The sequence below is a fragment of the Myotis nattereri genome, assembly GCF_964212035.1.
Source record: "Myotis nattereri genome assembly, chromosome: 5".
In the NCBI taxonomy this organism is placed as follows: domain Eukaryota; kingdom Metazoa; phylum Chordata; class Mammalia; order Chiroptera; family Vespertilionidae; genus Myotis; species Myotis nattereri.
The window spans coordinates 26971513-26987688 of NC_138080.1; the positions used below are offsets into that span (position 1 = coordinate 26971513).

The 16176-nt window shown below is 40.1% G+C and overlaps 1 protein-coding gene across 1 annotated transcript; it reads left to right on the plus strand.

The window, feature by feature from the left end:
* Nucleotides 1–7271: 7271 nt before the first annotated feature.
* Nucleotides 7272–11002, plus strand: LOC308519546 (olfactory receptor 7D2). Its single transcript, XM_081091568.1, has one exon. The coding sequence runs from the start codon at nt 7287–7289 to the stop codon at nt 8223–8225; it is 939 nt and encodes a 312-aa protein (XP_080947694.1). The 5' UTR covers nt 7272–7286; the 3' UTR covers nt 8226–11002.
* Nucleotides 11003–16176: the final 5174 nt, after the last annotated feature.

Consider the following 16176-nt stretch of genomic DNA (forward strand, 5'->3'; position numbering starts at 1 on the left):
GAGAAAGGGCAAATAGCAATATTAAAATATCTCCGCTAATTAATTCCCTTTTAATATGCACGAATTTGTGCACCAGGCTACTAGGTATTATATAATTGTACACTTGAAACCTATATAATTTTGTTAACCAACTAGAGGCTCAGTGCATGAAATTCGTGAATGGGGGAAGGGGGGAAGAGGGTGTTCCTCAGCCCGGCCTGCACCCGCTTGCAATCCAGGATCCTTCAGGGATGTCCGGCTGCCAGTTTAGGCCTGATCCAGCAGCCAGACATCCCTCTCATAATCCGGGACCACTGGCTCCTAATCACTCGCCTGCCTGCCTGCCTGATCACCCCTAACCACTCACCTGCCTGCCTGATCACCCCTAACTGCTCTCCTGCCTGCCTGATTGCCCCTAACCACTGGCCTGTCTGCCTGATCACCTGTAACCACTTGCCTGCCTGATTGCCCCTAACCATTCATCTGCCTGCCTGATCGCCCCTAACCACTAGCATGCCTGCCTGAGCACCCTTAACCACTTGCCTTCCTGCCTGATTGCCCCTAACAACTGGCCTGCTTGCCTAATTGCCCCTAACTGCTCTCCTGCCTGCCTAATTGCCCCTAACTGCTTGCCTGCCTGCCTGATCGCCCCTAACCACCTCTGCCCCAGTCCTGCCACCATAGCTTCATCCAGAAGGTTTTTTAGAAGGACATCCAGAAGGTAATTCAGCTGTCTGGTCTAATTAGCATATTATGCTTTTATTATTATAGATGTTACCCTAATAAATTACATGAAATCTTAAATTTTTTATTAAAATTTAAATCAGATGACTAATATCCAGCAGAATTTTTTTTAATCCTCACCTGAGGATATATTTTTATTGATGAGAGAAAGAAAGGGAGAGAGAGAGAGAAAAAGAAAGGGAGAGAGAGAGAGAGAAAGAAAGAAAGGGAGAGAGAGAGAGAAGCACCAATGTAAATGAGAAGCACCGATTGACTGCCTCCCATATATGCCCCAACCCAGGAACCAACCAACAACCTGGGCATGTGCCTTGACTGGGAATTGAATCTACAACCTTTTTGGTGTATGGGACAATCCTCCAACTGACTGAACCACCCGGCCAGGACAGAAGTTCTTTTAACTTGCTTTTTTTTTATTGTGGTAAAAAAATATATATATTTAAAATTATAGTGTAAGAATTACCATTTAAGCAATTTTTTAGTGTACAGTTTGTGGCATTAAGTGCATTGTTGTAACACCATCACTACCTTCCATCTTCAGAACTCTACATCTTTTCCAACTGGAACTCTGTCCTCATTAAACACTAACTGCCTATTTCCTCTCGCCCAAGCCCCGGCCACCACCATTCTTTCTGTCTTTGTGAATTTGACTACCCTAGGAACTTCACATAAGAGGAATCATACAATAGCTGTCCTTTTGTGAGTGCCTTATTTCTCTTAGCTTGATGTTGTGTCAGAATTTCCTTCCTTTTTAAGATGGTATAAAATTATTTTGTATGTATATACCATGTTTTGTTTATCTGTTCATCTGTCAGATACTTGGGTTCCTTTCACTTTTGATTATTGTGAATAATGCTGCTATGAACATGGGTCTACAGCCAACAAAAATTTAAAACCTTTTTTTTTTTTCACTGATCTGAGCTTATACCTTCGGTCAGCTATAAAATGGCTTGGAAGCTTGTATATAAAATAAAGGAAAGCATTTTTTTTTGATAGATGATAAAGCAAATTATTTCAGTTATTAAAATTTTGTTAGGAAATTAAGAGGAAAAGAGTAAACAGGAATTTTTAAACATGAAAATTTTAACTTAGCCACTGGACAATTGTCCATAGAATAAAGACCTTTCTTAGCATATCAGAGAACAACTGATTCAAAATTTGAAAAATTGCAAATACTTTTACTGGGTGTTGCAGTATAAGAGACAAGACCTTGTACAATTAATATTTTGAGAAACTTTGTATCAACGAATTTACAAATTTATTAAGAAGTGCGTTTAGCAATTTTTCATTGAGTATGTAAAGATTGCATCAGAATTTTCATGAATGTATTGTAGTTTGCAAATTTTTACTAATTGAAGATGTAAAGGAGTCAATGCAAATTATTTTTAAACTTTTTTTAATCTTTTCAGCAATTTATATTTTTTGTGATTTTATACAACCATATTTTTACTTTGTTTATCAACCGACAGATGTATAAGGGTTTTGACAGAAATGTGCTATATACACAATTTTAAATATACCAGATTTTACTGATATGCAAAAATTTTGCCATTAAAATAAATGATTTCTCAAATAAAGTGTGTTCAGTTTATAGCCACAAAATATAAATTCATAACATACATAATTTTGAATTTTGCCATATGGAGTTGTTGCACTCTAAGACTTTTCTAGACAGAATGATGAAGTTACTTATATAGTATTTGAAGACTTGTATTTATATTTTCAATGGCTATTGGACTATAGCCAGTGATGGCGAACCTATGACACGCGTGTCAGAGGTGACATACAAACTCGTTTTTTTGGTTGATTTTTCTAGGTTAAATGGCATTTAAATATATAAAATAAATATCAAAAATATAAATCTTTGTTTTACTATGGTTGCAAATATCAAAAAATTTCTATATGTGACACGGCACCAGAGTTAAGTTAGGGTTTTTCAAAATGCTGACACACCGAGCCATCACTGGACTATACCATTGAGATTACGTATAGGTGCTTTTCAAGAATCAATGTTCTCGATAGTTTTCTGCACTCACAAGGTCAATTTCCTCATTGCTAAGTCACTCCCAGGCATTCCATAAGTAAACTATTCCCCATCACTCTACCAAAATTGCTCTATTGCAGCGATTTTGAACTGGTGTGCTGCAAGAATTTTTAAAACATGCAATACCTGACTACTTAGGGCACTAGCCTCTTTTCCCTTAGATTGTCAAATAAAAAATGACAACAGCCAACACAACATCTGGTGTGAATGAATCAAAATTATATCTATTTTTTTGGCCAGATCAGCAAAAATTCTGGTGTGCCTCATAATTTTAGTAATTAGTTTGTGTGCCATGAGATGAAAAAAGTTGAAAATCTCTGCTGTATTTTTTTTTCGTATCACTAAACCCTAGACTTATTGTTCAGCCTGTATTTTACTTGTCTTCAGACCATCGTTTTATAGGGTTGACTCTCCCTCTCTTAAAACACGACTTTCTCCACCTCCACAAGGGATTCACTGAGAGATGCATCTCCATTTCTTCTGTGTTGCTTTGAGACCCGAAGTACTGTGGCTACAGGGAGATAGGTCTTTGGAGCACAGACACATTCCTGAGGGGGAATCTCTTTTTCTCAAAGCCAGATCAACAATGATGAAAGTGAGGAAAGAGGTGTGTGTGTGTGTGTGTGTGTGTGTGTGTGTGTGTGTGTGGTGTGTTTGGGTTGGGGGGAGGTGAGGGTGGTGTGGTATGGGTCCGTCTGGCTCCAAAGCTGCCTTCCTGGAAACAGAATAAGCACAGGCTTTCAGTTCTGCCATTTGCTCTGCACCCCAAGGGAGCTGAGTGAGTTCAAGAGTAGAACATCAGAAGAACAATTTATTTAATGAGGAATGATGAAAAATCATTCTCCTGGGGCTTGAGAAACCATAAATACTTCCCTAGCATCCTCACCCATAGTTCAATGAGGCCTGACCAGGGGAAGACCACACTTGTGCCGCTCACAATGACTTTGTGACAAGTTCTATCTCCCTACCATTCCCTGGGTGAGTCTGTCCTCAGCATCTAACAGAGAAGAAAGAGTTTGTATAAATATTTCTTTAAGCAATGCCAGTGGAGTGGGTCCCCTGGCCTAGTGAGTATGGCGTATGAATAGACGTATTAAAAAAGTGGTGAGGGGTCCCTGGCCGGGTAGCTCAGTTACTTAGAGCATCATCCTGATACACCAGAGTTGCAAGCTTGATCTTTGGTCAGGGCACATGCAGGAAGCAACCAGCAAATGCATAAATTAGTAGAACAACAAATTGATGTCTCTCTCTCTCAAATCAATAAATTAGATAAAATGTGGTGAGGGAAGGAGGTAGCATGGTTGATGATGTCCCATGGAAATTTTATTTTAATCTCTGGAATTTATTTTTCTGGCTATGTCTGTCTTTTTAGATTCTGTTGTCTGTTACTTCCAACTCTGATGGAAACTCATTCTGGAACCAGTGACTTGCTCAGTGTCAGTAGGAATTGTCTCCAGTATAAAAAGTTTCCACCCCCCTGCTCAGAGCTTTCTGTCTTCTTGTGGTACAGTCATTCTCCAAGTGTGGTGCCTGAAGCAGTGGCATCAGCACACCCCGGGGAGCTTGCTGGAAATGCAGAGTCTCAGGCCCACCCAAGACCTGCTGACAGAAATTCCAGAAATGAGACCCAACAATCTGTTTTGACAGATCCTCCAGGTGATTCTGATGCCTTCTATAATTGGAGGACCTCTGCTCCAGCAAAGTGTCTGCTTCTCCTCCCAGCCCCATCATCATTTGGTTTTTATGAGGTTATATACTGTACACTATTTTTAAAAAATAATAATAGTGTATTGATTTTTTAGAAAGGGAGAAGAAAAGAGAGAAACATCATTATGAGAACTGTAACATCAATCTGCTGCCTCCTGCATACCCCCCATCAGAGATAAAGTCCCCAACCTGGGCATGTGCCCTAGACTGGGAATCGATCCAGCAACTTCCTGGTGCATGGGATGATGCCCAGCCATCTGGGCCACATTGGCCAGGGCTTAGCTACACTCTTTGATTGAACAAATATGTACTGAATGCTGACAATGTGTCACGTGTTATCTATGTTGTCATTGCAATTGTGAATGGACCTATTTCCCCCCTTTCCTAATGATTCTTTGCAGAGACAAAGAAAGCTGATGATACTGATTAGTTCTAATTGTATTTAAGTTGACTTTAGTCTTCCCAAGTAGGTAATCATATCAGCAGCTAATCGCGACCAATTTTGTTTTTGGTTTTAAACTATTATATATGATTTACTTTTCTTGTCTTATGGTATTTCTTTTGAATTATTAGGTACTATATTAAATAATTATAACAACAGGCATAATTTCTCCTTATGAGTTTATTTTGTGTTTTTAGGGTTTAATGATGGATCTTGGATTAATACTTAAAATTTTACTCTTCCCTTCCCATCAATGACTGTTAAATTTTATTACATACATTTATATTGCAACTATCATTATTTCTGTATTGGTCTGTTCATGCAAATACTTTGTTATCTGACTTTATAATATTAAATATTTTTATGCCTTTAAAATGAACATTCATTCATAAGGGAATATGTTATCTCCTTTTTCAGTTTGCTGCATCTATAATCAATGTGAGATTTACTTGTAGATTTCTTGTTTATATTATATATTGCTCTTGGTTTCAACCTTCATTCAACTTTTCCTGCTCTTTGAGAACAAACCACTGGATTACCAGGATCAGTAAGTTTTATGACATGTGAGCTGAAATGCATAGCTTATGTTTCAGTTGTGGGAGGGACAGATTTTTTAAAAATATATTTTTATTGATTTCAAAGAGGAAGGAGAGGGAGAGAGATAGAAACATCAATGAAGAGAGAGAATCACTGATTGGCTGCCTCCTGCACACCTCACCATGGGCATTTGCCCTGACTGGGAATCGAACTGTGACCTCCTGGTTCATAGATCGATGCTCAACCACTGAGCCATGCCATCTGAGCAGGAACAGATATTAATAAAATAATTTCATAAGTAAATGCAAAAACACAACAATGACTTAGACAATGAAGAAGACTCTAGGAAGCTATAAAAGCATGAGCTAGGGGGACTGCACTTGCAGGGAAGGGAGGGTTCAGGAAGGCTTCTTTGAGGAAGTGATATTCCAGATAAGAGATAAGGATAAGAATTATCACAGGAAGACAAAGGCATGGAGGAGCACCCAGCTGGGAGGGCAGTACTTACACAAGCATGGCTGGGGATGTTTAGGATTCCTAGGAAGGCAAAAGTGTTAGAACTGCAAGAGTGAAAGGCTAGCGTTATGCTTAAGATTGGGAGGTTGGAAGGAACCCGCATGCACTAGCAAACCTGGAAAGGGTGTCAAAAGAAAGAAAAGTCATAGACACTGAGGCAAAAGTCTTCAGCTGAAAGTACCCTTCAGAGCATATGTGTGTTTGCTTCTGCCTGGGGCCAGAGTATGTGCCATCAGGACCACTGAGACTGCATTCCTCTGGCTGAGGTCCTAGGTGAGTGAGTGTGGGCTCTAAACCTGTGAGTGGCCACCTCGGCTACAGTGATTTTTGAAGCCTGACTCTTTCTGACATTTCTTGGATGGATTATCTTTCTTTTTTCTACCCAGTACTATTGGGCATTGTGTGAAAGTGTTTTTAACTTTTAATTTTTACATCATTTCAGGTTTGAAGAAAAGTTGAAAGAATAGTTCCTACGTATATCCTTTGCTGGATCCCCCAAATGTTAACATTTTTACCACCTTAACTTTTATCTTTATTCTGTTTTCTCTGTCTTCCTTCTGTGTGCATGTGTTTTTTCCCCAAACCATTTGAGAATAAGTTGCACCTCTAAAGCGTTGGTATTCCCTAAAAACAAGGACATTTTTCTCACACAACCTCAGTACAATGATCAAAATCAAGAAATTAAAAAAAAATTAACATTGATATAATACTGTTATTAAAGTTACAGACATCAGTTCTATTTGGACAATTATCCTAATAATGTCATCTATAGCAAAAGAAAATCCAAGATCACACGTTACATTTGGTTAACATCTCTTTAGGCACCTTTCATCCAGAGCAGTTCCTAGACTTTCTTTGAATTTGAATGCCCCTCGTTTTGGCTTTGTCTGATGCTCCTTAACCTGAAGATTGAAGTCCAGTATCTTTGGCAAAAGTCCCACAGTAGTCGCATTGAGTCCTTTCTAGTGCCTCCTACCAGGAGGTACATGATGTTGATTTGTCCCATTTTGAAGCTTCATGACCATCTGATGGGGTTGTTATAAAATGGATACTTAAGATAGGTGGTCAGGAGTTCTATGTGGTAGGATTCCCTTTTGGTTTCGTTGTTATCAAATGGATACTGAAGATGAGCGGGTGGGACAAGAGACTCCATCTTTTAGGATTCCATTTATAAGTAAATAGAGACCCAACTCTTAGATAAAATGACAGTCTTTATCAATAACTTGTGTGAAAGGCATCGTCAACATTTCTGGTATGTGGAGGGTGCCAGTTTGTGCTAATTCATGTTCTGGTATCTTCCTTCATAGATATATCAGCCACATGAAAGCAGGAAACAAAACAGGAATTTTAGTGTTCACCCTCCTTGGACTGTCTGAGGATCCAGAACTGCAGCCCCTCATCTTTGGACTGTTCCTCTCCATGTACGTGGTTACTGTGCTTGGGAACTTGCTCATCATCCTAATCATCAGCTCTGACTCCCACCTCCACACCCCCATGTACTTCTTCCTCTCCAACCTGTCCTTGGTTGACATCTGCTTCAGCACCACCATAGTCCCCAATATGCTGGTGAGCATCCAGACAGAGAACAAAGCCATTTCCTACATGAACTGCCTCACTCAGGTGTATTTTTCCATGTTTTTTCCTATCCTGGACACCCTACTCCTGACCATGATGGCCTACGACCGGTATGTGGCCATCTGTCAGCCCCTGCACTACATGGTCATCATGAACCTTCGTCTCTGTGGCTTGCTAGTTTTTATTACTTGGTTCATTGGTGTCATGACATCCCTCCTCCATATCTCTCTGATGATGCATCTGAATTTCTGTAGAGATCTTGAAATTCCACATTTCTTCTGTGAGGTGACACAGATCCTCAAGTTGGCCTGCTCTGATACCTTCCTGAATAGCATACTGTTATACTTTATGACTGGTGTGCTGGGTGTGTTCCCCCTTTTGGGGATCCTGTTCTCCTACTCAAGAATTACTTCAGCCATAAGGAAGATGTCCTCATTGCAGGGAAGGCAAAAAGCATTTGCCACCTGTGGGTCTCATCTCTCAGTCATTTCTTTATTTTATGCAACAGGCATTGGGGTCTACTTCACTTCTTCGATGACTCACTCTTCCCAGGAAGTCTCAGTGGCGTCAGTGATGTACACTGTGGTCACCCCTATGCTGAACCCCTTCATCTACAGCTTGAGAAACAAGGATGTAAAGGGCGCCCTGGGAAGGCTTCTTAGCAGAGCAGTCTCTTGTCTGTGATAAATCTATTGGTCCTGGGACTGAGAAGGTTTGTGAGTACCAGTGGCAAACACTTTTATTCCGAAGTTCTTACACTTGAATATCTCAAAGGATCTTATTCTTTTATCCAGTTCTTAAGGACCTATGAATTTGCTCTCTCTCAGTTTTTTACACACATTTAAACAACTAATCTCTGAGTAATTTCTTTGATGACTTTTTTGTCCTATTGGTTGTCCAAAAATTATGTCCTTGGTCTTATTCCTTACCTTCACACTCGTGAGTTCTAAACTTGGATTTAAGGCATTTACTATATCTTTGTTATCTCAAATGTTGGCCTAGAGAGTTTAAAGTGATTGTTCACTTTAATTTATTTCTATGTGTTTGATTGTGAATTGTGTTATTTGTATGTATCACCAACAGTGTTGTTTTTTTTTTACTGTTTTTTTTAATAAAGTATAATTAAAATACATATCAAAACAAAGTTGATGTGTTAGTGCTTATTATATGATAAGCATGTGCTGATTTTTCTCTGTTATTTATGTAATCTTCTCAATAGGAAAAATTACTGCCCCCATTTTAGAGGTGATAAAAATGAGACTCTAAGAAAGCTAAAAACAATACAAAACTTTCCCAAAGTTACAGAGAGACGAGGGACCCAGTGGCAAAAGCAGGATTCAAACCCAGAATGCTAACCCTGAGCCCATAGTCTAATCTAACAGTCTTCACAGTTTTCCACATAGATTTTGATGTTGTGCACATTTCTATGGTAGATTTTACTGCTGATTGGCAATATTTCTAATTATTCTCTCCTGTTGGACACCCAACAGAATTGCACTTCCTTTCTCCTTGAAGGTTAAGGTGGCAATATGTTTTTATCTGCCCAATAAAACATGAGTGGAATTGATGTGTTCCTTCTAGGCTGCTATATTTAAGAGCTGGTAAATTATTCTCTATATTCACTCTGCCTTTGATATGGCTATTGTGGAATAAGGGTATCATAAGATCAAAATAGTCTAGAAAGCTGGCAAATACATGTAGGACTTTCCTGGATAGTTACTCAAGTCCACATATAAATTATTTTTTAAATGTAGGATACCAGGAATTCCATTAGTGCCACAATTCATAATCTTTCAGTGTGATATATCTGTGATATTGTTGTGGACCAATGTTTGCGAGATTATGACCACCAACTCCAATTAGGTCTTAGCAGCAAGCGAGGATTTATTGAAAGCTGGCCAGCGACTGCAACAGATCCTCCACACAGGGAGCCCCACCCTGCTGCAGCCCCGAGCCTTTCTCTAATAGCCTTTTTAAAGGGTGTCACAAGCTCGACAGCAGCCAGTGCGGTGTCACACCTGGCTGGAGCTTTTAACCACAACCCATTCTTTGAACAATCCAGTGGAAACTACCTACTCTTTGAAAGTTTAGTAGAAACAGGTGTAACGCTTGGCTGGAGCGTACAGATTGACATCAAGATACATAGAGTACAAAGAAGTAACAAAATTTTCTTTACGTCAGTTAAAGGTTACATATCTATACCCATTTCACTATATGACGCTAAGCGTGCATGCCCATCACAATATGATATGAGAGGAATATTTTCAGCATAGCCAACTGCTAATATATTTACCTGGAATATTGCTAGGTTTTCTTAGGGATCTACTCTTACCTATTCCTTGGAGACCTCAACATCTCAACATCTTGGTCCCTCTCCCATGTCCAACATGAATAGTTCAAAAGTCCCAAGGCTCTACCTATCATCCAGTGATGGTGATGTATTCAGTGACAAAGAGACATCAGATTATCACCAGGTTACTTTGTTTAAAGAAAAAATTAATATTCCAAGAAAAATTTGTCATATGGCTTAGTGTTAATATATGTAGTATATCTTATGTCTGTCTATTTACATCTATCTATCTATCTATCTATCTATCTATCTATCTATCATCTATCTATCTATCTATCTATCTATCTATCTATCTATCTATCATCTAATCACATAAAATTTCCCAGGGCTGTGAGACCAGAGAAAGGCTGACAACTCTGTCAAAACATTGAGAGTTCATGAAGGGAGTTTGCATATAAGGCTTGTCTTGTGCGGAAGCTCAGCAACATGCATATCGTCCATGCCACATGGCAGATGCTGAGCTATATAGGACGGGGCAAGATGGATGGAGTATTGAGGCATGGCCTGCCCCAGATAAGGAGAAAAAACCTTACATGCTTGCCTGGGGAAAGGCAACAGCCTATTCCAGGAAATGGCACTCCTGGGGCATAGGGGAAGGGTCAGACAGTCTCTGAGAAGATTTATGGGAAGCAATTTCTGCTCTTTCCGGAATCTAGCTGGATCTAGATTCTAGATAAAGGTCCAGCTACAGTCATGTTATTGAATAGCCTTCCACCCTATCTTTCTGTCTGCTTATCTATCTATCTATCTATCTATCTATCTATCTATCTATCTATCATCTATCTATCTATCATCTATCTATCATTTATCTATCCTAGATTTCAGCGTAAGGCACCAACATGTACCTGAGCTCTTCCCTCTGAGTGTCTTAGTAAATGAGGACGTTTTTGTGGAGAACATGAAGCAGGGTGTGACTGAGTATGGACAAGCCAGTGGGCACAATGAAACATTTTCAGGGACCAAAGATGGTTCAATGATAAAAAAAAATAAAAAAAAAGAATCACTCAGAAATATATGAGTGAGAGAAGTGGAAATGATAAAAAAGTAGAAAGTCTTATGTGGACATGTGTTTAATATCATAACTGCCATAATAACTTTATTGACTTTGTAACTACGTATAGTCAATACAATCATACTTAATATAAATATTTCTTGTTTTTAAAATTAATTGATTTATGTTTTTATTTTTAATATTTACTGACTCATTCTTTTATTAGATTTATTTTTCTTAATTTTTCTAAACATTTAAAACAACACCTTTAAGTGCTTGATGGTAAAAAATGTGATATATAATGATGTTAGAAAACTTGGAAAATACAAATAACGAGAGATATGGTAGGGAACCCAAAGGATAACCACAATTTACGTTTTGAGGAATTCCCATCTATGTGCACTGTATGTTTACAGACAACACATTCTTTCCTGATTATTCTTTCTAGGCTGCAACTGGGTTAATAAGTGTTCTCCCACCACAGATGAGTTTGACAAATTTGATTATTGTTATGTTTTAAAATACTTGTACTTTCAGAGATGAAAAGGAGAACTTTAATTTTGTTTCTATTCACTGTTATTTTTAGTTAAATTGCAAAATGTTTAATATTAGTTGAACTATGGAATTATTCACTTTAAAAAGGCATGAGGCGGGGTGCTGGGGATTAACGCCCCCCCCCTTTTTTTTTAATCTTACTGGGTATATGATCTTAGGCAAGTCATCTGACTTCCCTGGACCTCAGAACCCTCTGGGAGGAGAGTTAGGATCACTCCACCAGGTAAGCCATCCAGAGATATTACTCAAGGGTGAGGGGGTTTGAGAATGGATAGAGGAGAGAGACACTGAGTATCAGTTGTGGCTTTGAGGCCACATATAGTAGCAGAAGCTATAGCTCTTCACACTGATCCTCCTCTTTTTAGTGCATCTCATTCACCCGCTCCCCTAAAACATACACGTTGAAGCCATGGAAGAGCTTCTCCCAAAACTTATACAAAAAGTTGATCCAAATAAAGGCGATAAACAAAAAACAAACAAAACACACACACACACACACACACACACACACACACACCAAAATAAACAAATGAGCCCACATTCAACCAAAAGGCTCTGCACGGCAAAGGAAACCATCAACAGAATAAAAAGAGCTTCCCACCAAATGGGAGAAAATATTTGCAAATCATATATCTGATAAGGGCTTAATACATAATATACATAAAGAACACATACAACTCAATTGAAATGAAAAATCCAGTTTAAAAACAGGCAGAGAATCTGAATAGACATTTTTCCAAACAAGACATAGTTGGCCAATGGGTACTTGAAAAGATGCTCAACATTACTAATCTTCAAAGAAATATAAAGTAAGGGGTGGGGTGAGGGTGATTGGATAAAGAAGGTGAAGGAATTAGCTAAAGAACATATATGCATACCCCATGAATATGGATAATAGTGTGGTGAAGGCCAAGAGAGGGGGAGGGAGGAGTGGGTGAAAGTGGGCAAAAGGGGAGGGGGGATCTGCAATAATGTCAATATTAAATTTTTTTAATAAAAAATGACAATGACATATCGACTTGCACCTGCTAGAACAGCTACTATCAAAGAGATAAGAAATAATTAGTGTTGATGAGGATGTGGAGGAAAGGGAACCCTTGTGCACTATTGATGTGAATATAAATTGGTACAGTCACTATGGAAACCAGTCTACAGGTTCCTCAGGAATAAAAAAATACAACTACCATATGACCCAGCCATTTTACTTCTGGGTTTTTATCCAAAGAAATTGGAAACAATAACTTGAAATATATATCTGTACTCCCATGTTTACTGCAGCATTATTTACAATAACCAAGGTATAGAATGTAAACCTAAGTGTCCATCTATGGATGAATATATAAAGAAGATGTGATATATATATATATATATATATATATCCTATCTAATAAAAGAGAAACATGGTAATTGGCATACAACCGCTACCCTTCCCATTGGATAATCAGGGCGATATGCAAATTAACTGCCAGCCAAGATGGCAGCCGACAGCCAGGCAGCTTGAAACTAACACGAGGCTTGCTTGCTTCAGTGACGGAGGACTCCAACGTTCCCCACCTGCCTTGCCGGACTCTGAGCTTGCAGTTTAAGAAACATTGTAACGAATATAGAAGGTAAACAAAACCCCAGAAACCTGCTTTCAGCGAGCCCGGGATCTCAGAGCTGGAGTTGATACAGAGTTTCGATTATAGAACCAAAACAAACCAGATACCTGCTTTCAGCAGAGGCCTAAGAGCTGGAGCCTCAGAGCTAAAGCTGGCCCAGAATTAAAAAAAAAGAAAAAAAGGAGCGGTTGGGAGCTTCAGTCACCCGCCAGCCTGAAAACAGCCATCAGCCCCTCACCCAGACTGGCCAGGCACCACAGTGGGGACCCCCACCCTAAAGGGTGTGTGACCAGCTGCAAACAGCCCTCAGCCCCTCACCCAGGCTGGCCAGGCATCTCAGTGGGGACCCCCACCCTGATCCAGGACACCCTTCAGGGCAAACCAGCTGGCCCCCACATGTGCACCAGGACTCTATCCTATATAGTAAAAGGGCAATATGCCTCCCAGCACTGGGGTCAGCATGACAGGGGGCAGCACCCAAACCCCCTGATCGCCCTGCGGCTCTGTGTGTGACAGGGGGCCCTGCTCTGTTCATGACAGGGGAAGGCGCCCCAACCTCCTGATCAGCCCTGCTTTGTGCCGGATACGGGGGAGCTACCCAACCCCCTGATGGGCCCTGCTCTGTGTGTGACAGGGTGCGGCGCCCCAACCCCCCTCCCCCCTCACGGGCCCTGCTCTGTGTGTGATGGGATAGAGCCATAACCTCCCCATCGGCCCTGCCCTGAGTGTGACAGTGGCAGTGCCCCAACCCCCTGATCGGCCCTGCTCTGTGCGTGATAGAGGGCGCCACCCCAACCCCCTGATCCGCCCTGCTCTGTGTGTGACAGGGGGCAGTGCCCCAACTCCCCTATCGCCCCTACTCTGTGAGTGACAGGGTGGAGCTCCTCAACCCCCTGCTGGGCCCTGCTCTGTGCGTGACAGGGGGGAGCTCCCCAACCCCCCAATCGGCCCTACGCTGAGCATGACTGAGGGTGGCATCGCAACCTCCCAATCCGCCCTGCTCTGTGCATGACAGGGGGCGGTGCCCCAACTCTGGTGCCAACCCCACTCCATGGCGACAGCCCACACACAGAAGCTTGTCTGCTACAGCCATGGCCAATACTCAGATCGAAAGACACAAACAGCATGAAAGTGAAAGGATGGATAAAGTATTTTATGCAAATGTAGATGGAAAAATGCTGGGGAAGAAGTATTTATATCAGACAAAATGGACATTAAAACAAAGGCTACAATTAGAGACAAAGAAGGACATCATAATATTAAAAGGATCAATCCAACAAGGAACTAAAACCCTTGTAAATATTTATGCCCAACATAGGATCCTCTCTATGTGAAAATAGAGCAAATATTGATGGACATAAAAAGAGAGATTGACAGTAATAGTCATGGTAGAGAACTTTAACACCCAATTTGACATCAATAAATAGATCTTCTAGACAAAAAATCAATAAGGAAACTGGCTTTAACGAACACATTAGACCAGATGGATTTAAGGGATATTTTCAGAACATTTTACTGCAAAGCAGCAGAATCTATATCCTTTTCAAGAGCACTTAGAAATTTTCCAGGGTAGATCACATTACAGGCCACAAAACAAGTATTGCCGGGAGCCGGTCCATCCTTGCTGTTTCAAGGGACCTGGCATATATGGCATACTGTTCTTAATATGTTTGCTCATCTTCTTGGCACTGTGTTTTAACCAAGATCACCTCTCTGAGAAAGGTTGTTTCCCCAGGTAGGGATTTTCCCCTGAAGTTAGGGAGGGAATAAAACCCCTCAACTAAGTGCCAGGTGGATAATTAATCACTTTAACTACGAACAATCATGCTTAAGCTACATAATCTTTACTCCCTGGAGTGGAGATAAGAAATGCCCTAACCTTTGGAATAGAGATTGATAGGATTGAATCAACTGGTATAAATACAGATGTAACAAGACAACAGGAGACAGAACTTAGAAGACAGAACTTAGAGAACAGAACCTAGACACAGAACCTAGACACAGAACCTAGACACAGAACCTAGACACAGAACCTACACAGAACCTAGAGACAGAAGAACTTCGCTGGAGAGAACATGGCAAAAGATCCTGGACAGAAACTGGAGACAGAACCTAGAGACAGAACCTAGTGAGAGAACCTGGCTGAAGAACCTAGAGACAGAACCTGGCTACAGAACCTGGATAGAACATGGCAAGTGAACCTGACTAGAACATGGCGACTGAACCTGGCTGTAGAACCTGGACAGAACCTGGCTGGAGAACCTAGCAAGAGAACATGGACACAGAACTTGGCTGGAGATTGTGGCTAGAGATCCTGGCAAGGCTGCTGATCAACTGAACGCTGTCTTCGTGTCATTCCTTCTTCGCCGACACCGTCCACACCTTAGGGGACCCCTGGACCTGCTGGGGTTGGACCCCAGCAAAGCATCAATAAATTTAAGATGATTGAAATCATATCAAGCATCTTCTTCAACCACAATCGTTTGAAACTAGAAGTCAATAACAAGAAAAGATCTGAGAAACATGCAGAGGCCAAATAACATGCTACTAAACAATGAATAAGTGAACAATGAGAAAAGGGAAAAAATAAAAAGATGCTTTGAGACAAATGAAAACGAAAGAAAACACAGCAACCCTAAGTCTATGGAACACAGGGAAAGCAACCCTAAAAGAAAAATTCATAGCAAAGCAGGTCTATCTCGTTAAACAAGAAAAATCCCAAAAAACAATGTAACCTACACATAAAGGAACTAGAACAAGAACAACAAAGTCCAAAGTGATTAGAAGGAAAGAAAGATCAGTGTGAAAATAAACAAAATAGAGTATTAAAAAATGACACAAAAGAACAATAAAACCAAGAGATGATTTTTTGAAAAGAAAAGAAAAAAGATAAACCTTTAGCCAGACTCATAAAAAAAGAGTGAGCACCCTAATAAATAAAATCAGAAAAGAAAAAGAAGTGACAACTGACACTACAGATACAAATTATTGTAATAAAATACTACAAACAATACATGCCAACAAATGAGACTGTCTGGAATGGATAAATTCCTAGAAACATAGAATCTTCTAAAACTGACTCAAGAAGAAATAGATATTCTTTGTTTTTAAATATATTTTTAATTAATTTTAGAGAGA

Excerpts from the sequence above, each read along its gene's own strand:
- LOC308519546 (XM_081091568.1), top strand. The coding sequence starts at position 7,287 with ATGAAAGCAGGAAACAAAACAGGAATTTTAGTGTTCACCCTCCTTGGA.